Source organism: Salvelinus alpinus, chromosome 37 (assembly GCF_045679555.1).
Source record: "Salvelinus alpinus chromosome 37, SLU_Salpinus.1, whole genome shotgun sequence".
Classification (NCBI taxonomy): domain Eukaryota; kingdom Metazoa; phylum Chordata; class Actinopteri; order Salmoniformes; family Salmonidae; genus Salvelinus; species Salvelinus alpinus.
In genome coordinates, this window is record NC_092122.1 from 12925017 (window position 1) to 12952169 (window position 27153).

General features: G+C 43.9%; 2 protein-coding genes across 6 annotated transcripts in view; both read right to left on the reverse strand.

Moving 5' to 3' along the window:
- The window catches only part of LOC139565786 (chemokine-like protein TAFA-2), a 49870-nt gene extending 44924 nt beyond the window's left edge, over positions 1 to 4946 (reverse strand). Inside the window, exon 1 of one of the 2 annotated variants that reach the window (XM_071386349.1) lies at positions 4090 to 4946. Coding sequence is in view for 1 of the 2 variants with exons in the window: in XM_071386348.1 (XP_071242449.1) it covers positions 2176 to 2189 (14 nt within the window). In the remaining variant the exon portion in view is untranslated. Of the gene's footprint in view, positions 1 to 2175; positions 2274 to 4089 lie in introns of those variants that run through there. The other variant, XM_071386348.1, reaches the window with a different exon arrangement.
- Positions 4947 to 5548: 602 nt separating this feature from the next.
- On the reverse strand, positions 5549 to 26352 carry LOC139566098 (transcription factor ETV6-like). Of its 4 annotated transcripts, none has more exons than XM_071387016.1 (8): positions 26001 to 26352; positions 24292 to 24424; positions 11675 to 11839; positions 10416 to 10550; positions 8321 to 8908; positions 8028 to 8170; positions 7818 to 7918; positions 5549 to 6086 (listed from the first exon to the last, which is right to left on the reverse strand). In XM_071387016.1, the coding sequence occupies exons 1-8, from the start codon at positions 26031 to 26033 to the stop codon at positions 5984 to 5986; spliced, it is 1401 nt and encodes a 466-aa protein (XP_071243117.1). In that variant the 5' UTR covers positions 26034 to 26352; the 3' UTR covers positions 5549 to 5983. The 4 variants fall into 4 exon arrangements, with proteins under 4 accessions (XP_071243117.1, XP_071243118.1, XP_071243121.1 ...); XM_071387017.1 differs by having other exon boundaries at positions 24292 to 24421; positions 26001 to 26336; XM_071387020.1 differs by lacking the exon at positions 26001 to 26352 and adding an exon at positions 25842 to 25980 and having other exon boundaries at positions 24292 to 24421.
- Positions 26353 to 27153: the final 801 nt, after the last annotated feature.

A 27153-nucleotide genomic window follows, 5' to 3' on the forward strand; every position in this document is an offset into this window, starting at 1 on the left:
CCAATGTAGTACCCTTCAGTCAGTAGAACACACAAACAGGAAGTGACTCAATGCATGGTGAAATGCTCTATATTTCCCAGTAGCTAATCCTACAATAAACCTCTTTCCTCCTACTAAATTGAAACCACCACTTATAGAAGCATGTGATGCACAACACAGTGCCAAACAGCTGTGCTTCACTCAGTATTATTTGATGGTGAAATATACAATGTACCTCTCCAGAGACAAGAGGGAAAGAGAGAATGAGAGAGAGAGAATAAAAGAGTGAGAGCGCACAAAAGAGATGGAGGGAGGGGAAGGCAGAGAGATGAGAACATTGTCGAAAACACCACGGACAATGTGTTAAATTGGAAAAGGAACAAAGCCTTCAGCCTCTAAACAAAGACTAATGAAGGCGGACATGATGCTAACGAACGCGTCCGCACGGCATTGGCAAATGGATCCTGGGAGGACCTAGCAAAACCCTGGCACTAGAGTACCAAAGCCCATTTGATTGGATAGAGAGCAGGGGGAGAGAGTAGGAGAGAGGAAAATAACATCTATGAGGTGTATGTTAAGAGTGTGTGTGTGGGGGTTGTGTTAGATAGAGAAGGTGGTGAGGGGCGGGACTTGCTGTTATTTTGGCATTTCTGCTCTCTTATTTATTCTGCGGCTGGTGAATTTGTTTAAACTCCAATTGGAAAAGGCTGATCAAAAAGAATGGGACAGGCAGAGAGAGAGAGTGGGGAAAAAAGCCCTCGCTTCCGACTTACATCAAACGCAGGCACAGCGGGTGACAATCAACTACCAATTTTTTTCACACATTTCTATAGTTTCTGGAGAAAGGAGCGAGAGCTTGGCCTCTGAAGTCTTTTGTTTTGATCACACAGAAAATGGAGCCCAGAACAGTCGAGAGCTACAGTATAGGTTCTCTCTTTGCGGAGTAATATAAAATGTATCACATTCCAACGCCTTTCAAGTGACACCAAGGATATGTCACAATGATATTAAAAGTTGTGACAAAAGTACTTAAGGTCATAGGCTACATGTATTTAGTTTGTCTGTGTGTCCTTTGGAAGGATATTCTACCCATGTAACCTAGGCCTGATAAGAGAAATGGTCTACTAGATTATATCCACAATGTATTGATTTTTATAGAATCACCATTAGGACTATAGGTCATGTACCTCCGTGACCCTTATCAATCTGTGACCGTAGAATGAGTTTACAACTCAGAAATGTCAGCTGAACCAGCAAAACTAAACATCAGCACGTCGTCAAAACAAACTCATGAACTAGGAAAAGGGTTTCCAAACTTTTTTGCAACAGGGACACCATTTGTGATAGCAAATATATTGGGGACCCTCTCAGAATATCAGAACACAACTCTTATTTAGAGTGATTAAAATAGCATACAAGCAGTTTTACTATGACTTCTGCAGTGCATGGCTGGACTAATCAAGTCTCGGACCCTGAGAAAGAGAACCTTTTGACGTTTTAAAGCTAATTTATTGCAATTCTACACATTTTGCCATAGGGCAGAGTGAAAGAGCTGCCGTTTTAAAGCTTAAATTACACTGCATTATGTTCAAAACATTTTGGGGGAATACAAGAAGAATTGAGTAGGAAATAAATGTGTCAATGATGGAGTACTGTGGATACAAATATCCCTGTGAGCCTCCCAGGCCCGTGTTGGGCATCTAAAAGGTTAAGAACGTAAATTGTGGATGAATAATATTACATTATATTGTACACTCAACTTTTTCCACGCATCTCGTACAAAATGTATTAAACTGTTCTTGCTAGCAATATTCATAAAAGGGTATTACAAAAAAATATATAGACATATTGAGGTCTTGCCATGGACCCCCTGCAGTACCTCCTCAGACTCCACTTTGGGAACCCCTGAACTAGGACGCCTCATTGACTCTTACTGAAAGGTCAAGCCAGACATTACAGAAAAGCTCCAGAGGGACTTGAACCACAAGGGTTTATGTGTTAATATAGCAGCAGGTCAATGTAGGGTTCATAACATTTTGCTAATTTAAAAGCCTAATCTGTCATTTCAACAGCCTAACACCTGCCACTTTGTTTGATAATTTAAAGGAATGAGCTGAGGGAAATGTAACCACTCTCAGATTCATAGATGGATGGATCAATGGTAATGCCCTGAATGGGAAAGGGCACAGTACACACCAGGGATGTGACATTGGAGAATCATCATCCGGCTCTGGCCAGACAGCTGCCGACAGTTGGCACCAGGTCACCCAGCTGGAGAGGGCATTCCTCTGTGTTATGTCCCCTCACAGTGTAGCCAGTCTGCTAAGAGCCAGGGATGTGCCCATCAATTGTCTGTCTGAGGGAGTTGGGGCAGTTGTCAGTAGATGTTATTGATGTTGACTAACTACTATGCATGCACTTGTGTGTGTGTGCTCACTAACGTGCGTGTTCGCTCTCCTGTGAGTGCAAATTCTTCCCGTCTTTGAAATCCATATGCCCTCTCCATGAGGTGTAATATAATTGTCACTGGAGACAAATGGACAAATGCTCATGTCATCTGATTAACAATGTCAGTGTGACACAAGATGAGCAGGAGAGATACAAACATGGGATATTTTAAGAAGTAGCAGCCTGACAAACAGCTTAGATATTCTATTGACTGAGATTTATGATAACGTCATACCTGAACTCCACAATGCTCTTCAGACTCCACATTTACTTTGTATCATTTATAGTGTATCATGGTATGTATCAAGGCTGTCATTAACTTGCTCTGACTGCCAGTAGGATGAGATCACATTTTGCAGTCTATTTCATATCAAGCCTCTCAAATCTTTACTCCGCTGGTGGTGATGCAAGAACACCTCATGTGCCTCTGAATTGGTATAGAGGGTGTAAGGTGCAGGCATACAGTAAAATAGAAAGAAAGAGACAACCTATTTGATTGAAAACCCAGGTTTTGATCAGACCAAAACACATTTAGCTTCTCCACAGTGAGAGAGAATGTTTGTAATTTTGCATCCCTGTTGTTTTAAATGTTATCATAGATTTCAGTTGGCCTACATAAATCCCCTATGGTTTTGTTCTGGTATACTGTCTTGGGTTGAACAGCTAGTCATTAGGTTGCATGACTATCCAGAGGACACACTTGCCCTTCTGATGCACTTAGCCTGTTAATTTACAAGCCTATTTAGTATTGGACCTTGACAGTGGACCAATGTTGAAGAGGCAGCTCTATCTTGTATGGCAGCCCACTGAATAAACAATGGTTGCACTGTCGGCAGACCAATGGATGTCTGTGTATAAAATGAGTGGATGGAGAATCACCATATATGGTTTTCCCTTATTAACGACCCCAAGACCAAATAGACTACTAACTTGACAGTTGAACCATATTTAGGGGACAAAAGATAATCTAAATAGTTACAATGATGTCAGAAATTTCAGGGGTTAAACTTTTGATCGAGAAAAAATAAATAATGAACAGATGCAATTGGCATAGCCTAATAAATGCAGGTCCACACATCATTCGAGGTGCACTTTCTCGAGATGAGGGCGATTGACTGGCAATTAAACTCATGCTGTGCCTGTGACCTAGTCTGATCAACATCAAGTTTAAAACGAACACAGACATTAATGCGCTAATTATTTCAGACTTGATTGGATTTTGATGAGATTCAAGTTAAGCACTTTTTGAGAAGGGCCACTGGGCAAAAAGTGGTTGAATCAACGTTGTTTCCACATAATTTCAACAATAACTAATGTGATGATGTTGAATCAACGTGGAAAACTGATTGGATTTGCAAAAAGTAATTAACTAAGGAAAGGTCCTCTTTTTTTCACCCAACTTTGAACCTGTTACATTGATTATTTCACGTTGAATTCACGTTAGTTTACAACTCAATCAAATGTAAATCAAAACTAGACGTTGAAATGGCATGTACCTATTAGGTGAGCTCCTTGAGGACCAATTCTCTTGTAGCACGAAATAAAAAATAAAATGGTGCTCGACTGCGCACACTTTTTTTAAATAGAAATAAAAAAGTGTCAGTAGCGATCATTATAGGGCGCACAAAATTGACCAAGTATGCTAAAATGATGCTTTCATACCTGCTGCCCCGCTCCCTTCGCGCCCTCCAAAGGTTTTAATCCATCGGCACTGCTACAATCCAGCGGTGCGTCTGTCCGCGGGCGACATCAGCACAGCCTAGATTTGTGTAGAACGGGTCCAATATTGCTTGACAGTGATAGATATCCGGAAATTAAATCCACGCGCACACAAATGAAACACTGCTCGTTTTCTTGGAACAAATACTTGACTGTAGATTGATAGAGCACAGAAAATTATTCAGGTGCTTTCTCGTCCTATTATGCTTTCTGATAGTCAGGCTATTTATTGTCCAATGTGTGAATACACTGTCATCATTTTTACAGCCTTAACGGAGTGTGATCACCCTTGAAGTGAGAGAAAATAAAATATAACCTAATAAAAATACTAATAAACTCAAAATTGAAGTTAAATTGTCCCGAGTTCTGCCTCAGTTGCGGCACCAGTCTGTATTCCACGGAGTTCCATCAGAGACTGACTGTACGCACGCGGTGCGCACTAACTTATCATACAAACAAACACCTACCGACCGCTGCGCTCATCACAGACTCGGGAATAACCCATCATAGTCGCACAAGGCCACTAACACTATCCATCGCCACTGGCGTAAACACACTAATAAGCCTACATTGGTTAATCATATCAAGAGACTACACAAAAATGTCTTTGCTCAGTTTTGCGCAAATACGATCAATGGGATTTTCGATTCATGACATTGAATTGCATCATGATATCGTTAAATATGATTTTTGAAAGTTGTAAGAGACATGACATTATAGCTTAGGGGTATTATTTGCATTGGTCTAGTAATGTGTAAGATTTAATTTAACTTTGGCAGATGTGAGCCTTAGGGGACCCAGTTTTGCATAAGTAGATATATTGTATACCTTTTAATTGTCTTATGTGAGAACAGGTGTGGTTGTATCACACACAGACTAATTAAAACCTTTTAAAGGCGCAGTGCAGTCAAAAACGTGAATTTCTAGTGTTGTATATATATTTCCACACTATGAGGATGGAATAATAGTGTGAAATTATGAACATGATAATGAGAAATTGCTCTTTGCTAAGTTACTATTTTTGTTTATTTTTGACCATTTAATTGAAAACAAAAATCACAGTGAGGTACTTAATTGTTACCCGGAAATGATTTGACATTGAGATAATAAAGGCTGCATTGGACTTTTAATTCCTTGTGAACTTCAATAGAGCTGGACTTGGACTACAGTGCAGTGAACTATGTTGGTTTACAGTCAAAAGTGGTGCAGCATTGCCACCATGTGGATTGTTTCAGAATAAGGTCCAAACTTGATGTTGGCAGTTATGTTTAAAAAAAAAAGATTTAGAAAGTCACCATACATTTAGCCTACATATCACTTCATTCAATCGTTTCAGGAATGATTGCTAGACTTATGCTTCAGGCAATAAGGTCAGATGCATTTTAAAGAGGTCAGCCATACAAATGATTAAAAAATATTTATTCGGTGGTGAAAACGTTCCAGCTACACACCCCCTCCCATTATTTGCACAAATTGCAACATTTTCTTATACTTAATGCACACGTGGGGAAGAAAAATCAACAATATGACATGACAAGCATGAAATGATTGATTTGCTGTGGCAGTTCAGGGAAAAGGAATGTCTTATGAGATATACTTTTCACCAGGTCCTTTGAACTCCTTGAATTAAGACAGAAAACTGATAAGATTTGTCTGGAAAGAAAATCTTATAAAGTTTTAAAAGGCAGAGAGACGTCACCATCAAGTTCCTCTGAGTTTTGGGTAGAGTGAATGTCCGGGGTGCTCTCGGTTTGAAACGATTGTTCGAGCTGCTTTCCGAAAGGCATCAGCGGCTGTAGTAGTTAATCGCTTTAGTGGACTCCATTTCCCAGAGGCCTTAGCACTCCTCTTTGATGTAGATTTGATCATCTGTGTCCGACTCTATGTGCTCCAGCCTGTCAGTTTGTCCACTCATAATCTCATCTGGGGTTTTCATGAACCTGAACCAAACATACACACAGTGGTTAATCATTAACTCAAACTGGACAAGTGTGTGTGTGTATATATATATATATACACTGCTCAAAAAAATAAAGGGAACACTTAAACAACACAATGTAACTCCAAGTCAATCACACTTCTGTGAAATCAAACTGTCCACTTAGGAAGCAACACTGATTGACAATAAATGTCACATGCTGTTGTGCAAATGGAATAGACAAAAGGTGGAAATTATAGGCAATTAGCAAGACACCCCCAAAAAAGGAGTGATTATGCAGGTGGTGACCACAGACCACTTCTCAGTTCCTATGCTTCCTGGCTGATGTTTTGGTCACTTTTGAATGCTGGCGGTGCTCTCACTCTAGTGGTAGCATGAGACGGAGTCTACAACCCACACAAGTGGCTCAGGTAGTGCAGCTCATCCAGGATGGCACATCAATGCGAACTGTGGCAAGAAGGTTTGCTGTGTCTGTCAGCGTAGTGTCCAGAGCATGGAGGCGCTACCAGGAGACAGGCCAGTACATCAGGAGACGTGGAGGAGGCCGTAGGAGGGCAACAACCCAGCAGCAGGACCGCTACCTCCGCCTTTGTGCAAGGAGGAGCACTACCAGAGCCCTGCAAAATGACCTCCAGCAGGCCACAAATGTGCATGTGTCAGCATATGGTCTCACAAGGGCTCTGAGGATCTCATCTCGGTACCTAATGGCAGTCAGGCTACCTCTGGCGAGCACATGGAGGGCTGTGCGGCCCCACAAAGAAATGCCACCCCACACCATGACTCACCCACCGCCAAACCGGTCATGCTGGAGGATGGTGCAGGCAGCAGAACGTTCTCCACGGCGTCTCCAGACTCTGTCACGTCTGTCACATGTGCTCATGTGCTCAGTGTGAACCTGCTTTCATCTGTGAAGAGCACAGGGCGCCAGTGGCGAAATGGCCAATCTTGGTGTTCTCTGGCAAATGCCAAACGTCCTGCACGGTGTTGGGCTGTAAGCACAACCCCCACCTGTGGACGTCGGGCCCTCATACCACCCTCATGGAGTCTGTTTCTGACCGTTTGAGCAGATACATGCACATTTGTGGCCTGCTGGAGGTCATTTTGCAGGGCGCTGGCAGTGCACCTCCTTGCACAAAGGCGGAGGTAGCGGTCCTGCTGCTGGGTTGTTGCTCTCCTACGGCCTCCTCCACGTCTCCTGATGTACTGGCCTGTCTCCTGGTAGCGCCTCCATGCTCTGGACACTACGCTGACAGACACAGAAAACCTTTTTGCCACAGCTCGCATTGATGTGCCATCCTGGATGAACTGCACTACCTGAGCCACTTGTGTGGGTTGTAGACTCCGTCTCATGCTACCACTAGAGTGAGAGCACCGCCAGCATTCAAAAGTGACCAAAACATCAGCCAGGAAGCATAGGAACTGAGAAGTGGTCTGTGGTCACCACCTGCAGAATCACTCCTTTTTTGGGGGTGTCTTGCTAATTGCCTATAATTTCCACCTTTTGTCTATTCCATTTGCACAACAGCATGTGAAATTTATTGTCAATCAGTGTTGCTTCCTAAGTGGACAGTTTGATTTCACAGAAGTGTGATTGACTTGGAGTTACATTGTGTTGTTTAAGTGTTCCCTTTATTTTTTTGAGCAGTATATATATATATATATATATATATACACACATTTTTTTTTTTTTTACTTCAAATAATAATTGGGTTTTAACTAAACCCTACCATACCTGAATAAGAGTCTCTGTCCTGGCTCTTTCCTGATAATGTTCAGTTTGTAGTAGTGTCTCAGTGCTCGTGACATCTTCTCGTACGTCATATTGGTCCTGTTCTGTTACAACCAATGGAACAAGATAGAATGTTAACACAGAACTTCAAGAAAACCAGCACTGCGGGAAAATGCCTTTTCCAATCAAACACTGGGAGGTGTAGTTCGTTACCTTGTGGTTCCCCCACAGGCGAGCCAGGCCGTTGGGGTCCATGATGCGGAAGACTTTGGTCTCTGTGTCCTCCCAGCGGATGTAGTTCTCGTACCGGCTGTCTGAGAGGAGCTGGTAGACGTAGTCCCATAGCAGCCTGCAGTCTGGGAACACAAACACGTTAGAGGTGTGACACATTTCAGACAGTACCTGTTAACTTCAACTGTTTTCTAGCCACACTTCCTCCAGAGTTGGTTGAAGCCGTGACCACCCCCCTCTAAGATGAACCCTGAGTAGTTAGGAGCGTTAGTTACCTGCTATCCGTCCAATGGGCATTGCCTGCTCCTCTGGTGGCAAGACGGGCACGATGACGTGGTGGTTCCTGTAGAGCGCCTCCTCCTGCTGATGCAGAGTGTGCTGCTGGTGGTGGGCCAGTACCAGCTGGATGTGGCCCTTCCCCTCACGCCCATTTTCATGGGGGGCCTGAAGTGGTGGCCCCCCACGGCCATGCCGGAAGTCTCCAGCACCACCTCCTCGCCCTGGGCTGAGCAGCAGGGGTTGCATGGTGGCGCTGGGCATGAGCTGGATGACACGAGGGGGGGCAGCGTCCTGGCACCCGGGGCTGCCTGGGCAGGGGGCCTCGCGGGGTGTGGTGCAGCGACCATTAGGGGCAACCGGGGACACTGACAGAGTGTACAAGTCCTCGGGCAGGTGGTGGTTGCTGTCGGGCAGCTGGGAGGACGTCTGGAGGTGGTCCTCGGCACCAGGGCGTGGGTAGTTGGGGTCCAGGGGGGAGAGGCGTGGAGCGGGGTGGTGTGGCGAGCGGGAGCGATGACGGAGCTCAATGGTGGGTGGGTGCTGGGGTTGGAGCTCTGTACTGCGTGGTGTACGCCGTACCGTTTCTGCAATAAAGGGGATACCTAGTCAGTTGTACAGCCGGATGCCTTCAACTGAAATGTGTCTTCCGCATTTAACCCAAGCCCTCTGAATCAGACCGGTGCGGCGGGCTGCCTTAAATCGACATCCACGTCTTCGGAGCCCGGGGAACAGTGGGTTAACTGCCTTGCTCAGGGGCAGAACGACAGATTTTTACTTTGTCAGCTCGGGGATTCGATCCAGCAACCTATCGGTTACTGGCCCAATGCTCTAACAACTTGGCTACCTGCAGCCCCTAGGATATATGTTTCAAAACATATTTACATTATGTCCAGTAGATGTCACTACACACATTTACAAACTTCATCATGTCTCAATGTATGTGGGTGGTAGATTATTAGTGATTCATTTGGACTGCCCTCTACTGGGTAGGACATTACAACATGTACAGTACACATTTACTTAGTGTTTACATGTGAATAGCTAGTATTCTTTGCCTCTAAGCAAGAAATAAATATCTTTGCTTCTGCATACCAAAACTAGCATACCGAACAACAAGGAAGTCCTGAGCATCTTAATCGTCTAACCCAATCACTTCCCCTATAAAACATGTAGAGATGAGGAACTGTAGATATTCAACTCCTAGACCAAAGGTTGTTTAAATATAGAATAATTTCCTTGTGGAGCAGGTTTCACTGTCAACACTCCAACCCCACACCTCTCCTCCCCTCGCTCCTCCTATTTCCTTCTATCCATGCAGGGAAAGGAGTCCAAAGTGTAGCACGAAGAAGGTGAAGTCCCTCCTCTTTTCAGGTGGATAGTAAACAGACTTAAACACCTCTCTCTAGAGTAGACCATTGAACCACTTGTTACTTTTGTCAGATTCACTTAAAGCATACTTGAGAAGCTTTCTCGCAATTGTATTGCTACATGACCAACTGATTTTCGCTAATCATGTGTAATTAAATACTTGAATTGAAGCCACCATCTAAGATTGTTGAGTAACTCCTGTGAAATAGAAGTCAGATCAGTTGGGTTCTTCAGGGGGAATTACATACGACAAATTCCCCTAGGCAAGAACAGAATTGCGAAATCCTTCTGGCAGACAAGATTGATGAATAACAAAATAATATTGTCAGGAAAGTAACGCAATGGTGATGCGTTCAATATTCCACTCCATGGTGGGCCTCAAATGTTGTTGTCTTTCCCCCCATAGGCTAATAAGTTGATTTCATATTGGTCTGGAAATGCTTTCCAAGTGGACTGGCTCTCTAAGATCACGTTACAATAATCAACAGGCATCCTAAGGTTATTGAACTCAACGCCACCGCATTCCCCCCCATTCAATTCAACGCTTTCCTGTAATCATCGCTCTCCATTCTTCCTTCAGTAAGTGTGATCTCAAGAACACCATCAGGCTGGTGTTCAGTAGGGAGAGTGAAACGCAATGTACAACATGAACTTGTCTGAACACAGATTTTAATTTGCCATTACAAAGCCTTTTGCTAGTGTGCCCTAATGAACATCACTGACCTTCCAGTTTGTGGTGCTGGAGAGCTCCCTCTGGCAGAGGGTGGAAGGAGTTGCCGGGGAAGTAGGTGGAGGGGTAGGAGACATGCGGCTTCCTTTGCTTCAGGATGTTCTGCAGCAGCTCGTACAGGACGTCCCCTGCAGAATACACAGGTCAGTGGTTAGAGGTCAGACGTTACAGTATCAGCCCCTCCAATGGTGCACCCCATAGACATGGCAGCAGCTGTCAATCAATGTCATCAAAAGGATTTTAAAAAGTTTTAAAATATGTGTGGACCAAACAGATGGTAAATGATGCCAACAGACAAAGACAAGACAAGAGTCATAGTGTTGCTAATGAGTCAGCCTGCCAAGAGACCGTTTCAAGACTTGATATTATTGCCTAGCAACTTCCGTACCTCGTCCGTTCTCCTACAAAGCAGCCTACTTGAGGTGGTCATGGATGTGACGGAATCCTAATGGCAAGTCTAGTCATTAACCAACCATGTGACTCACTCCTAGATTCCTGTGTTAAGGCTAGGTTGATTGTGTCAGAAGATAAGAAAAAAAGCCTGTAGTATCTTCTACAACAGAGATTGCATTAGCATAACACCGTTTAAAAATGGTGTAAAAATTGCATTATTAGGCCACCCTGAAAGATTTAACTCGCTACCTGTATATGAAGGGCCCTGAGAGAGTATTTCCCTCAAAGAGAATCAAGAGAATGGAGGGAGTTTTTTCACTTCAATTTGAGAGGCTTCCCGTCAGAACATCAAGGAAATGGTACTCATAAAGGAAGTGAAGACGCCACAGGCACACACACTTGCACACATAAACCCCTTTCAGTTCTCACTTTCTGGCCCTGCTGTTTAACACGGCACTGCAGGGGAAATTCCTGGTGTTAGCAGGTGACGGTTGAGTTCGGTTTGCACTTCCTGATCGGCCGTTTACCCAACCAGTCTCCTACTTCCTCCCCCCAACAATAAAGACAGACAGCAACTCCAATAAGGCAGCTGCTAAATCACCTGATATTGCTCTTCATCTGCTTTCTTCCAGCTGAGCAGATCTATCGACATATTTTACAAATATAGGCTAAAGGTCTATCAAAGACATTCAGTGAATGCCCTAAACACATGGCCATTATCTTAGGTCAGTGTGCCATTTCTCCAAAGTCATTCCCCCTTCAGTATTAATTATTGTTAAACATGAGCATGTTGTTAGAAATATGTTCTAATAACATAGCAACCGTTTGAATTAATAAGGGCCGTGGGAGGTGGGCGTACCGGAGTGGGGCGAACGGTAGCGGAAGTCCTCCTTGGTGAGGAGGAGCAGGGCCTTGCCGTTCATCTGGAAGCTGCCGCTGGTGTTGGGCCGCAGGGAAAACTCCCTCTCGGCCCAGCGCAACCACTGGCCCACGTCCTCCCTGCTCCAGAACACCGGCTGCAGGCCTGGGGGTGGAGGGAGCGAGGGGGGAGAGGAGGGAGAGATGAGTGGCAGAAGAGAGAGAGAGTAAAGTGTTGGGGAGGAGGGAGACCGGGGGGAAGTAAAGGAAGGAGCAAAGGGAGAGAGGGAGGAAGGAGACAGAGGTGGCAGTAAAAAGGGAAATGAGGGAAGGAGATCAAAGTAAGAGGGATTGATTCGAAGATTAGCAGAGAGGGCGGGGAATAGAAGGGGGGAGGGTATGAGGTGAGATAAGCAGAGTGCAGGAATGGAGGAGGTGTCGAACAAGAAAGATTCATCTTCAGTCATGCGTGCTCACATACAAATATAGGCTCATTTCATTTCATTTCATATTTGCTTAATGTTTGTCAATATTTGTGAGTTAACCTTAGATTTATTTTGCAAAGGAAAGCCTGTGGCTTTCTCTCAGTCAGTCTAAAACATAGTGTATAACTACATATGTATTAGACTAATCTAATGCATAGTGCATAAATGGCAAGGACACACTAAGGAATACCAGAGGAAACAGCTCTGACATTTTTCACCCTTCAGGCTCTGAAATATTTTTCACTGCCGTGGGAACTTACGAGAGCGAAACATCTGCACTGATGGATCGCCCAAACGCATTAGTGACTGAGCAATAGCCCAGAAATCAACGCTCACTATAAATGTGTGTCCGGGACCATGACTTTGAAAATGTAACCTTGTTCCTTGTAACCTAAACAATAACAACGTGGTTAAATCAAACCTTCAGGTGCATTCTATACATTATTTTAGGAAATGTCATAAAAATCACATTACATTTTTCGTTAAACCCACACATGAACAATAAATAGTATTCAAAGGGAAAACAATGGTGTGTGACCGCGGGAATCGGAGAGCACTAGATGTCTAGAAAGTAAACAGCTTGTAATTCATATCAGCTATAAAGCCTTACCATGGGTTTATACGGCATATGAGTCAAGTCGTATTGTTTTCCCAGTCTTGCTCATCGTTTTGCAATTGAGAGTACGAGATGTTTAGCACATAAATCATTGACAGAAAAGTCATTGTTGTTTGTCAGGAACTGTTTTCTTTCGCGTCTGTAGCAAGAGTCTCTCCCCAGGAACAGCGTTGGAGAGCCATGATCTAGATGACGTCATTGGGTACTGGGTGGCCTATATTTACATTCATACATCTATACATTTGTACTAGGCTGTAACCTGTGAACAGATTTACAGTATCGTTGTGCTTCACCACACACACACACACACACAGCAAACCACCAGAGCTGCATCCATCACACCTACACCAGACAAAGAGCAGCAGTTTCTACGTCTCACTTATCGCCAGGCCTCAAACACTTCCTCTTGGAATGGGACAGCTGTTATCTTTGCCCGGCGGCGCGCGCAATGTCACTGTCACAGGAGTAATCTGAACCCGTGCGCGGTTTCAGAGCGATCGCTTCCCCCCCGCCCGTCAAACAAAGGACGTTTTATACAGGGAACAATCAATATAAAAAGAAACGTCTCTTAGACTGCCAGTTTCCCATTTCTCTCTTCCCTTCTATATTGAGATAGAGAATAGAGATTGGCAGGGTTTGTGAAGGGAAAGTTTATCTAGAATATAGTGTATGGACATAACTAAACTCAGCAAAAAAATAAACATATATTTTGCAAAAATAATTCTAAAAATCCAAATAACTTCACAGATCTTCATTGTAAATGATTTAAACACTGTTTCCCATGCTTGTGCAATGAACAATAAACGATTAATGAACATGCACCTGTGAAACAGCTTACAGATGGTAGGCAATTAAGGTCACAGTTATGAAAACTTAGGACACTAAAGAGGCCTTTCTACTGACTCTGAAAAACACCAAAGGAAAGATGCCCAGGGTCCCTGTTCATCTGCGTGAACATGCCTTAGGCATTCTGCAAGGAGGCATAAGGACTGCAGATGTGGCCAGGGCAATACATTGCAATGTCCCTACTATCAGACGCCTAAGACAGTGCTACAGGGAGACAGGACGGACAGCTGATCGTCCTCGCAGTGGCAGACCACGTGTAATACCTGCACAGGATCGGTATATCTGAACATCACACCTGCCGGACAGGTACAGGATGGCAACAACAACTGCCCGAGTTACACCAGGAACGCACCATCCCTCCATCAGTGCTCAAACAGTCTGCAATAGGCTGAGAGAGGCTGGACTGAGGGCTTGTAGGCCTGTTGTAAGGCAGGTCCTCACCAGACATCACCGGCACAAACCCACCGTTGCTGGACCAGCCAGGACTGGCAAAAAGTGCTCTTCACTGACGAGTTGCGGTTGTCTCACCAGGGGTGATGGTCGGATTTGCATTTATCGTCGAAGGAATGAGCGTTACACTGAGGCCTGTACTATGGAGCAGGATCGATTTGGAGGTGGAGGGTCCATCATGGTCTGGGACGGTGTGTCACAGCATCATAGGACTGAGCTTGTTGTCATTGCAGGCAATCTCAACGCTGTACGTTACAGGGAAGACATCCTCCTCCCTCATGTGGTACCCTTCCTGCAGGCTCATCCTGACATGACCCTCCAGCATGACAATACCACCAGCCATACTGCTCATTCTGTGCGTTATTTCCTGCAAGACAGGAATGTCAGTGTTCTGCCATGGCCAGCGAAGAGCCTGGATCTCAATCCCATTGAGCACGTCTGAGACCTGTTGGATCAGAGGGTGAGGGCTAGGGCCATTCCCCTCAGAAATGTTCGGGAACTTGCAGGTGCTTTGGTGGAAGAGTGGGGTAACATCTCACAGCAAGAACTGGCAAATCTGGTGCAGTCCATGAGGAGGAGATGCACTGCAGTACTTAATGCAGCTGGTGGCCACACCAGATACTGACTGTTACTTTTGATTTGACCCCCCCCTTTGTTCAGGGACACATTATTCCATTTCTGTTAGTCACATGAACTTGTTCAGTTTATGTCTCAGTTGTTGAGTCTTGTTTTGTTCATACAAATATTTACATTTGTTAAGTTTGCTGAAAATAAAAGCAGTTGACAGCGAGAGGACATTTCTTTTTTTGCTGAGTTTATATAGCCAGTGAACAACTTGATGTGTAATGGAATGTTTTATGCAGCCTATTCTATCACTACACAGGGTCTACTTAGATAGTCTCCACAAACAGTCAAGCCAGAACCAGAGTCTGTGAAAAATATTACAGATTGTCACAGGGGCCATGCATCTGGTTATCTAGCTGAGCTGGATTTTCATTCAGGGCCAATTGGCCCCCGATGGGTCACATATGACAAGTAAAGAGCCCTTTTATGAGTAAAGGTGTAAATCATACAACAGTTGGATACCGGTGTTCAAGAATAACATGAGGACTACAGCCCATTGTTTGTAGAGATTTTAGAATGTCCCAATGAAATATGTTTTCATATCCTTTCATTCTAATGCCAGCTCTAGATTTTAGATTGAACAACCGAACAATGCCATTGACTCCCATGAACAAACACCATCAGTAAGGTAGCACCTAACAAGAGAACAGATCTAATTACCATATGCTCAGCATCCACCAGCTGTGTCGCCTACGGGTGACCCCTTAATCACATAACCTTAGTGATGCGTACGGCGTCCAGGGAGGCCCTGGTTGTGAGGTCACTGCCATGGTATGTTCTCTCCAGGGCTGGAGAGAGAGAGGAGAAAGAGAGGGAAGGCATAACGCTGCCAAAACTCCACTGAGATCCCAGCCATCTGCACAGGGCCCAGCGGAGGGGGGGGGGCAAACACGCTTGGGCAGGAAGCGATCCAGCATGGGCTCCGTTTCAGCACAGGAAACTTCCTGCGGTAAGGTTAGGGAGCGACGCTGTGAGGTTTATCAACAGTCAGCAGCAACGGAGAGAGCAGACAGAGAAAAGGATAGAGCAGGGGAGGGGGGATAGAGAGAGTGATGGGAACCAGAAACAATAACGGAGAAGTGGTAGAAAAAAGAAGACCAACAGGAAGAGAAACGGATATTAAGACTCAGCAGACAAACACATGGTGAGAAAGAGAGAGAGGAAAGAGGGAAGCTGAGGCAGCCAGAAAAAGATCAGGAGGAAAGAGTGGCAGTGCCTCTTTGATTAGCCCCACATCTTACTCTGTCCCTCACAGGCTCAGAGAAGTTTCCCCTTTCGCCCAATCCTTTTCACATTTCAGTTGTGTAAGAACCTGCAGATTTACTGTTTCAGTGTTCATGACCAAATCAATTTCAGCCCCCGCTCTCGTTTCACCATCCGTGTCTTTGTTGGACACCATCTCGGGTTTCTGGTGTGCAGTCTGTTTGTGTATGGGATGAAACACTCTCGAACACGACCAGAGGATCCAACCGAAAGGCCCTTGACTAAACCGTGGGCTACTAATCCTCTCTGATGACACACAATTTTCACTCTGTGGATTTGCAGGCCCCCGCACACACACAGTGATGCACGCTGTTGCCGGGGAAACTCGGAAGCGCATGGGATGAATGAAGGAGAGAAGGGATGAGATCACTGGTATCTTGTTTCGTTGTTTCCCTCCACAACCTCTTTAACTCCTCTCTCAGCAATACAGAACATACATATGTGAAATATGTGTCCATTCTGTAGACCTCTAAAGGTCAGACCAGTAGTGTGTGTGTACAGTTTTACCTGGAATGAATAAGAAAATATTTTTTCTGAATGTACTGTAAATGCTGTAGAAGTTGGCAAATGCTTTTGACAGCTAAGGACTGGTCAAAAGTATGTTTCCTGAATCAATGATCTCTATAGTCATTCACCTTTGCTGTAAATGTTTTCTTTCCTTCTTGAATGAAGAGGTGGATATTGTCTTCCATTCTTGATTGAAAATAGCTTTTCTTCATGCAGGGTAGGAGGGAGAAGGAGGCCTTTTGACCTTGTGAGTCAGACATGAGTGTGTAACACCTTACACATTTCCCTTACTCACACCCTCTTCTCTCACTCTCCCCGTTTCTGTCCTTCACTTTATCCCCCCTCCTTTCTCTCGCTCCAGGTCAATATGCAAACTACATACTTTACCTCATCGGAAACTGTGTGTTCCAAATCCAGCCAGATTGGACTCCATCCAGTCAAAACAAGCATAAAACAGATTACCAATCAAACGCTTGGTTTATGGGCAGGAAGTAGCACAACCTGTTTGATAGTATGTTGTGCATTGGGGGCAAGCTGGCTCATGTACTGTCGTTTGTTTTCAACAAGTTCCTGCCTTCACTGATTCTATTTATGCGTTTTTATAAGAGAAGGCCAACCCTCTTTTAGAAAATGTAGGAACGAGTAGTACTGTACTAATGCTGTACCTAAAAAGCTACACTTGTGAATCTTAAATGCACACCTACCATGCTTTCCTTCTCTTTGGGAAAACAGACCACAGAACGTGTACATGCTAGATAGAGGTTATTGTTCAAACATTTCATTTATTCTACGTTCTTGGTTGGTATTCTATGGCTCTAAACTCTCATTTGTTAACCAGTGTGCTCAATAAGATTTTAAAAGGTAGTCTGTTGAACCATTTTAAGGGCATAGCTAGCTCTGTTTTGTCTGTTTGAACAATAACATACATATATATATATATATATACAGTGGGGAGAACAAGTATTTGATACACTGCCGATTTTGCAGGTTTTCCTACTTACAAAGCATGTAGAGGTCTGTAATTTTTATCATAGGTACACTTCAACTGTGAGAAACGGAATCTAAAACAAAAATCCAGAAAATCACATTGTATGATTTTTAAGTAATTAATTTGCATTTTATTGCATGACATAAGTATTTGATCACCTACCAACCAGTAAGAATTCCGGCTCTCACAGACCTGTTAGTTTTTCTTTAAGAAGCCCTCCTGTTCTCCACTCATTACCTGTATTAACTGCACCTGTTTGAACTCGTTACCTGTATAAAAGACACCTGTCCACACACTCAATCAAACAGACTCCAACCTCTCCACAATGGCCAAGACCAGAGAGCTGTGTAAGGACATAAGGGCTAAAATTGTAGACCTGCACAAGGCTGGGATGGGCTACAGGACAATAGGCAAGCAGCTTGGTGAGAAGGCAACAACTGTTGGCGCAATTATTAGAAAATGGAAGAAGTTCAAGATGACGGTCAATCACCCTCGGTCTGGGGCTCCATGCAAGATATCACCTCGTGGGGCATCAATGATCATGAGGAAGGTGAGGGATCAGCCCAGAACTACACGGCAGGACCTGGTCAATGACCTGAAGAGAGCTGGGACCACAGTCTCAAAGAAAACCATTAGTAACACACTACGCCGTCATGGATTAAAATCCTGCAGCGCACGCAAGGTCCCCCTGCTCAAGCCAGCGCATGTCCAGGCCCGTCTGAAGTTTGCCAATGACCATCTGGATGATCCAGAGGAGGAATGGGAGAAGGTCATGTGGTCTGATGAGACAAAAATATAACTTTTTGGTCTAAACTCCACTCGCTGTGTTTGGAGGAAGAAGAAGGATGAGTACAACCCCAAGAACCCATCCCAAACGTGAAGCATGGAGGTGGAAACATCATTCTTTGGGGATGCTTTTCTGCAAAGGGGACAGGACGACTGCACCGTATTGAGGGGAGGATGGATGGGGCCATGTATCGCGAGATCTTGGCCAACAACCTCCTTCCCTCAGTAAGAGCATTGAAGATGGGTCGTGGCTGGGTCTTCCAGCATGACAACGACCCGAAACACACAGCCAGGGCAACTAAGGAGTGGCTCCGTAAGAAGCATCTCAAGGTCCTGGAGTGGTCTAGCCAGTCTCCAGACCTGAATCCAATAGAAAATCTTTGGAGGGAGCTGAAATTCCGTATTGCCCAGCGACAGCCCCGAAACCTGAAGGATCTGGAGAAGGTCTGTATGGAGGAGTGGGCCAAAATCCCTGCTGCAGTGTGTGCAAACCTGGTCAAGAACTACAGGAAACGTATGATCTCTGTAATTGCAAACAAAGGTTTCTGTACCAAATATTAAGTTCTGCTTTTCTGATGTATCAAATACTTATGTCATGCAATAAAATGCAAAGGAATTAGTTAAAAATCATACAATGTGATTTTCTGGATTTTTGTTTTAGATTCCGTCTCTCACAGTTGAAGTGTACCTATGATAAAAATTACAGACCTCTACATGCTTTGTAAGTAGGAAAACCTGCAAAATCGGCAGTGTATCAAATACTTGTTCTCCCCACTGTATATATGACATGTTGCATACGAAATTATGCAGATGTATTAGGAACAAACATCAGCCCAGCTAGACGTTTCAGAGATGTTCAAGTGAATCGCTGTTCTCAATTTGACCTCATTGTTCAATCCAGAATTATTCTGTACTAAACCACAATGTCATGGAAATTAGCATGTCATCTATGCTAATGACATCTGCAGTAGGCCCTTCGCTTAAAAATGTCAACTGCCCCTTAGGCCGTTTAAAACCAGAGAAGTTAGTTATATGTTGCATCGATATGAGTTAGAAACATCAATTGTAGGGTCAACATTATCTACAACGTGTAAATAGGATAATTTTGGTCATGAAGTCAGTCTCATCCAAAACGGAATTCTGTAAATGAGTTTGTAGCGACTTACTGGGGGGCTGGGTATGGATTACGGTCATGCCCACTAACACGAGAGAAGCAGCTGTACTGATTTGCCTCCATCAGCTGCACGCGCTCTATCCAATCGTAGCAGCCAGAACCTCCAGACAGTAAAACAGATCTGCCCATTACACAGCACCTCAGACGTGTTTACATAAGACAACTGATTCGCCAACGTTATGTTGAAGTAACCCTTGACCCTAAGCCCTTTATGGAGTGGCCACTTGATTATGTTTGATAGTGTCAATCACTCGAGTCTGACACTTTTTTGGGGCAAAATGAGACGATCAGAGAGCACTTCTCAATATTCCAAAACCCATTCCAAGCATCTTGTATCCCCCGCGATTTGTTTTGTAACATGACTCCCTATTAAAAACTGCCAGACAGACTCACATTCTGGTAATAGATGGTGAGAAAGTTAAAAAAAAACTTGCCACTGACTTAATAAGCTGATTGTGGCCTGGCTGCTCAATGTGCCTGCTAGCTTCTACTTATTAGCTTAATTCACAAACACAGAGTTGGAACTTTGCTAGCTAGCAAGTGATTTTGTACACTGATAAAGTGTGTTGCTTGTGTTTTATTTACAATAGTTTGACAGTTTACAGATGTAAAGATATTATTGTTCTCAGAAATCAGTCCTGAGCTCGGAGCCAGACTTTCCCGGCTTGATAGACTGTATGCAGTGCACAGACTAGTTTTTCATGCAAATGTTTTTACTTAAGAATTACTGCACCAAACAGCCTAGCTAGATGCAAAATTGCACGACTAAGACCTCCTCTGCAAAACCGTCTAAATTAATGAATATTTTGAGGAAGTGGTTGTTGTTGCAACAGTGACTCAGGAGGGACAAACACCTGCCAAGGTACAATAGACCCATTTCTGTGTTTGCAAACATTGCCTCACGAGAGCGATACGCACAAGTTGGTGGCAGAACACGGGGAAGTTCTTATAGAACGCCAGCAAAAAAAGGCTCTGTTTACATGTTGCTTTTGATAGCATTTCACACTCCTTTTGCATTATAATGGGACATTAAGGCTCGTATGAATGTTTGTGTCATCATCGCAAATCAACTGCATTTTACTTTAAAAACACTTGAACTTCTACCAGTAAAATTACTCTTTGGCTAGCTTTTGCTACAGACTATGTCAATGAGCATTAGCATTCTAGCTAACAACTGTGGCATCCAAAACAGTTATTTTGCAAAGATCACAACCAAATATAATCTTATTGACTATAACTATAATCAAAACATAATTGTAAGTGTATGAGAAGCCCAAAAAGTTATTTTGTTTAGAAGTAATAAAATCTAAATCTAGGCTATGTTGAATGGGCACAGATGGTGATGGCTTTCTTACTGCAGCGTGCATGTCAGTGTGTCGTGTACTGGAAAGGGTCTATATACAAACATAACACACCCACATCAAACCACACCCCCAAGACAACTCTGGTTTGGCTTCAGTTATGGTCTCTAGCATTTCTTATTGAGCAATCTTCAAAACAAAGCCAAAGGAACTGCAGTCGCCCTTTAAAGGCAGAATGGGTAGCATTAGCAACATAGCGATGTCTTTTAAGCATCAATCAGTCTGGTGGGCTCAGTTTTCTCCCTGCCTGGTTTAGGGTGGGGAACTATGCCCCACACTTTCCTCTTAAACCCCCTTCCTTCCATGATGGCATGTGGAGTGTTTCAAACAGGAAGAGAAGGGGGCTGCTCTCCACTTGGCTGTTGGCATGTGAGAACAGTTTCCCTTTCAGAGGGAGAAAAGGGAACGAGGGGGGAAAAACAACAACATTTATTCAGGAAGCGCCGTCTGCCCACTCAGGAAATTCCTGAGGATGAGAACGGCTTCCAGGGGCAGGAAATTTCCCCTCTGAAAGGCACTGGCGTACACACAGTCACACATATACAATGACTGCACACACACAAGACACTCAAATACCCTTCTGTGTGTACTGTACCGTTGATATGCACGCAAACATCTTTACACATACAGAAAGACTCCACAAACTAGTATGCAGGCACACACACACACACACAGTACAATTACACAGAGTGACATGTGGACATGCACACACAAGGAGATCGATTAATACACAAGCACACACCAACTCCAACATGCCTGTGCACAAAGACAGTCTCACACACACACACACTCTCAGCCACCCACCCACACACACAGTAGAAACCCAGCTGTGAGAAAAGCAAACACAATCTATTGAGAAAGGTTTACAAAGAAAAACAGCAGCAAGTCAAGTATCCAAGAGGAGGCTTCTTTCTCTGTCACCCAGCAAGAGATTTCTCATGTTCAATAAGCTTCCATGTTTAATGTAAACTGTACTCTCCATACAAATTCCCATAGACACTCACTCCATATTCTTTGAATTTGTCACAGGTTTCTCAATGTTACATCCCCATCAGTGCCCACTCGACTTGTCGTGACGTCAGTAAATAGCGTGAATCCCTTATTGCAGTGAGCCTGAATGCTATGCTTCTTAGTGTCTGCTAGGCGGGTGACCTTGAGGCTGACACATTGCAAGACAATTAAGTAAACACAATTAATGTAATGGAATTGAGGGTTGAAAAGCCATCCACTTCACTCAAGCGCTGACATCTAGTGCAACCAAACAGTAGAATTAAGTGTTTTACAGCTGTGCTTATTTTCTTTTCATGTGCATGTTCTATAGTTCAACAATGAGACAGCTAACAGACAGGAAATTGGAGGATTAACGTGAAAATCCGCCAATGTGATGGAAAAATGTAACCCTAACTTCACCACTTCAAGAACATTCACCCAGACACACAGGGAGAGGCAAACCTCTCCCATTCAGAGTGGGGTGGCTTCTAACACTCCTGGCTAAAAGGGTTAAAAAGAAGAGTAGCCTTCTTTGAGAGTGAGGAGAAGGCTGCAACTCTCACCCTGATCTAATCCACTTCCTCCTCAGGAAATGGAGAAGGCGGATTTCTGCCCACTGCAATTTCCTCTCCCTCTTTTTTCCCCCTCTTTCATTCTTTCTTTCAGGAAGAGTGATGGCTTTGAGCCAAAGAAGGTTCCAATAAGAGGTTTGAGTACTGAAGGCCTACAGGTGAAGGGTAGTTTATATATTTCACAGAGTTAAAGACAGAGTCAACATGTAGAATGGAGGGAAATCTTGCCTAATCTAAAGATTCAAACAAAAAGTTGAATCGAAGCCCACAGTCCAGCAGACCACATTCACCACGCCCAGATAAACGGCCCAAACAGACAACCTCAGGCCAAAACAGACATGTTAAACGTTCTTCCTTTTTCTATGGCAATACAGAAGGGGAAGTAGAAATGGGGAATTTCCTCTATATGGTCCACGTGCATGGACACTACAGGTCATTTCTATTAGATATTGAGCTTACCACAAAGTGTGTTAATATACTGGTCTAATTTATGAGTACTGCACCATATCTTTACCAAACACACCAACAAACCGCCAATATTTAGGTCAATTAGCCTCAAGTTCCCACGACAAATCATTGGGCACAAACTGGTAGAATTAACGCTGTTTCCACGTCATTTCAATGAAATTGCGTTGAACCAACTTGGAATAGACGTTTAATTGACGTCTGTGCCCAGTGGGAAGATTTATATCCAAACTCACTGAAGAAATACAAAGACGAATCTCACTACTTTCTAAGCCCTAAAAGTCATACATGTTAAAAGGTGCCTGGTTAAACATTAATAGTTTTTCACACAGAGCAGGCCCAGTGACTCTACAACTCTATAAACACCCAGTCTATATCCTGGCCGTGATCCAACCCCGCCTGTTGTTTTATTGGCTCAGGCAGTGGCCGGTTGAGACCTGCCGTCAGCTCCACCAGACAGTACATGGTTGTCATGTTCCCTCCTCTCCTTGTCCCTCTTCCTTCCCTTCTCTCTTTTTTGAGGCACTTGGGGATTTTACTGGTCTTAAGAATAGGTAAAAAAAAATAAAAATAACATGGTTTCCACCAATGCTCTCACTTTTCCAACCATGTCAGGTCAATAAACACCTCAAACCGAAGTTTATTCGTTACGTGCACAGGATACAGCGGGTGTAAATGATACAGTGAAATTCTTACTTGCTGCTCTTCCTCATCAGTGCACAATAATGTAAAGTAGCACAGTAAATCAATATACGCATCTGCCCTCTCAATACAAATCTTCTCTTTACCTTGCCTCATATTTACAGCCTTCTCCCTGCTTTCCTTCTTGTCCGTCCTGTCCTGTAATACCTCACTCTCTCTCCTATTTCTAGACTCTCCCAAGCCCAACCCATCTCCTACTTCCTTTCTTCTCCTAAACTCTTTACATGTTATACTCCTCCATTACACTGGGCTATTATTCTGTGCTGTTCTCTATTCTCTTGTACTGAGCTACGTTGTGTTGTGTGCTGTCCTTCAGTACCCTGAGGTGTTATTGTACTGAACACTGCGGTGCTGCTGTGTACTGAGTTGTGTTGGCTGTCACTGTCCTGCTGTGTTGCATTCCACTGTGTTCTACTGTGTAGTGTTCCAGTACAGTGACTCTGCTATGGTTCAGTAAAGACGTCTTGTGTTGGTCCTTGACCCTGGGTCTGCTTCAGCACCTCAGAGGAGGGATACATGAGTAGGTCTGTCTGTCCACATGCGGAGAGTGATGCCAGTTGGAGTGATGACGTGACATGCAAGTAGCTATAGTAAATCATGGCTTTCAATCTGCCATTTTCTGAGGTCAAATGCTCTCAAAACAAATGTTTATGGGATAAAGAAAATGTAGGCTGAAATGACAAAGAGATTTGTTTGTTGATTATGACTGTCATGTATTCTCTGTGTGCGCCTGTGGGTGTCATGAGTTGTGTGTGCGTGTGCATCTGCATGTTTGTGTGAGTGACTCACGCAGGTGCACGGGCAGCCTGGCAGGCTCGTCCTCCATTCGGCTGGCTGGCCTGGCCGTGGGAGCATGGACGGGGGAGGAAGTGGAGTTTGGCAGGGGGCTCACGGAGGAAGGACTGAATGAGCTCCTCTCCTGCTATGAATAGATACATAGAGACACAAAGCATGCCTTAGTTACAAACCTCCCCGAAAACCATCCTTAAACCAAAACAGCCTGAGAATCACCACACCGAGAAACTATAACACCATTTACACATTCTTTATCTAGGTGATAAGGTACCCACACAGAGCCAATCTTTTTATTCATAAAATCGTATTAGACTTATTTGGAGAAAGATGCTGGTGTGTTTGCATGGTCAATGCAGCTCTTTCTACTCTGCACCGTCTATGGACAGCAACAGTTAACAGGTGAGTATGTATGGGCCAATCAGTGCTGCTGAATGTGATGTTTATAGGCTCTCCGTTTGCCAACAGCAGCATCTTATAACATGGATTGGTGATTCATTCAACCAGTCAATCTAAAACGGCTAGTTCCTATTAGCATACTATACTAGGAACTCACTGTGGCATATGTAGCAATGAGCTTTTAATCTCATTTTATTATACAGACCGCCCTACTCTTCAAGAATACTTAATGTATTTTGGTAGCCTATAGCCAACAATAATACACTATATCAAGTCTTACTTTTAGAAGATTTTGCATGTGTACAGCCCAGATTTGACAAGGTTGTGTACGGTCAAAAAGGGGTTCAGGTACAGATGGGGCCGAGGGGGGGCAAGAGAGTGAGTTTGTGTGTGAGTGTGTGTGTTTAGGGGCATACATATAGCCTACAATAACTCTGCTACTTTTCTCTGCAAAACAATATCATTCCAAAATATCTTTAGGCCTACTCTCCTAGGGTGCATCCCAACAATCCCAAAAAGTTTCCCTGTCACCTGAAATTTGAAGAAACATCTTTAGACCTTGACTGTAATGAAATAACATGATAACCACCATGCATTTATGCACTGCAACTGTTTTACGCCTAAAAATGTCAGGTTTACATATTCAAAATGTATTCTATAGAAAATGAATTACCTGTGTATATGCTATATAATTGTGACAGATACATTTATATTACCATGAATAGTTTCAACCAATAACATTAATTGTAGGCTAATATGATCCATAAGGATAGTCACATTTCTGGTGGTTTTCAAACAAGCCATATGGCGCGTTCAAAACAACTGGGAACTCTGAAATCTCCGACTTCTGACTTCAGTGCGTTCATGACAACTGGCACCACAGAAAGAAAAAAAAGCTCCGGCTGGGAAAAATCTTTCAATGGTCATCCAACTCGGGATTTCCAAGTCGGAAACGGGGGCATCTTTCTATAGCTCCGACTTTCCGACCTCAAGATCCCTGACGTCATGATTTGACCTCGTTTTTTCCCGAGTTCTCAGTTGTCTTGAAAGCACCAATAGCCTATGAAAACGAACGTCGTGACGAAAAACGTTTATCTCAGGTGTGCTGCGAAGTCGGTAAACTTGTAGCGCAGCATGGATGGACTTACCAGGCGCTGCTGTAGTCTACAACAGAGCGGCGAAACGTTCCCCTCAGCAACAGATGATTACCAACACACACGATGCAGTTGTCAACAACACGACTGCGTCAAGCGCATCTCACCCCGGGGTCCTAGAACTTGATTCTGCTTTATAAAATCAACAAATACCTTTGTTATGATCTGCGATGAGGATTCTGACATGTCTCGCTAAATTCAGGAAGTTTTCCTATTCCCACTTTCCTTTTCCCGTTCTCCTCTTTGAAATAAACCAGAAAAAAACACCCACACCCGACTCCCTGACTTGGGGAGGGTTACAGGGCCACGTAATAAATACGTTTACGGTTTGTTATCGATCCATTATATAACCATGTTTATCATAAACGCGTGAAAGTTCTTTGTTTTCTGTTGGTGCTGTGCTCTACATTTCGGCGACGCGTTGGTTAATTCTCTTCCTGGAAGACAGGACTAAAAGGCAGACATCTCCGTTGTGCTGCTCATTGACTTGGACGTGTAAACGGCGAAATGACGTGAATTCTCAGTATTGAGCCCAGCCCCCTTGTTACAGAGGGTTTGATTGCAGCATGGATAAAAAAAGGCGTTCCTTGCGTAAAATTATCTTATTGGCTTCCCGAGTTTCGTAGGCGTTTCTTATTGGGGAGAAAGATCTCCAAATGGTTCATTGCTAGAAAGAGAAGCCTACGAGATCCAGGCTGCCAATTACATAATTATATTCAAGAAACACACTTTCGTCTAGCCTGCAGCCAGACTCTCTTCTGCAGCCACTTCTTTCTTAAAGGTGTACCCCATATCGGGATATTGCCGATGATGTTTACACACGGAGGGCTGAGTGTCTGCGTGTTATGCTCCACCCTTGTACTTGAGCGATGCATTAATTATGGCTGCAGGGGCAGTATTGAGTAGCTTGGATGAAAGTTGCACAGAGGTGCCCATAGTAAACTGCCTGCTCCTCAGTCCCAGTTGCTAATATATGCATATTATTATTCGTATTGGATAGAAAACACTCTGAAATTTCTAAAACTGTTTGAATGATGTCTGTGAGTATGACAGAACTCATATGGCAGGCAAAAACCTGAGAAGAAATCCAAACCGGAAGTGGGAATTCTGAGGTTGGTCGATTTTCAACCAAGACCCTATTGAATACACAGTGGGATATGGATGCGTTTGCACTTCCTACGGCTTCCATTATATGTCAACAGTCTGTAGAACCTTGTCTGATGCCTCTACTGTGAAGTGGGGCCGAAGGAGACAGGAATTAGTCAGATCTGCCATGACCTGACCATGCTCTGACTATGCGCGTTCA

Bases quoted from the DNA above. Each gene is read 5' to 3' on its own strand.
- LOC139566098 (XM_071387016.1), bottom strand. From the start codon at position 26,033: ATGTCAGAATCCTCATCGCAGATCATAACAAAG. The intron at 24,425-26,000 runs GTATTTGTTGAT...ATCTATTCATAG, and splicing joins CATCGCAGATCATAACAAAG to CAGGAGAGGAGCTCATTCAG. The intron at 10,551-11,674 runs GTACGCCCACCT...TGTATTCTGCAG, and splicing joins CTACCGTTCGCCCCACTCCG to GGGACGTCCTGTACGAGCTG.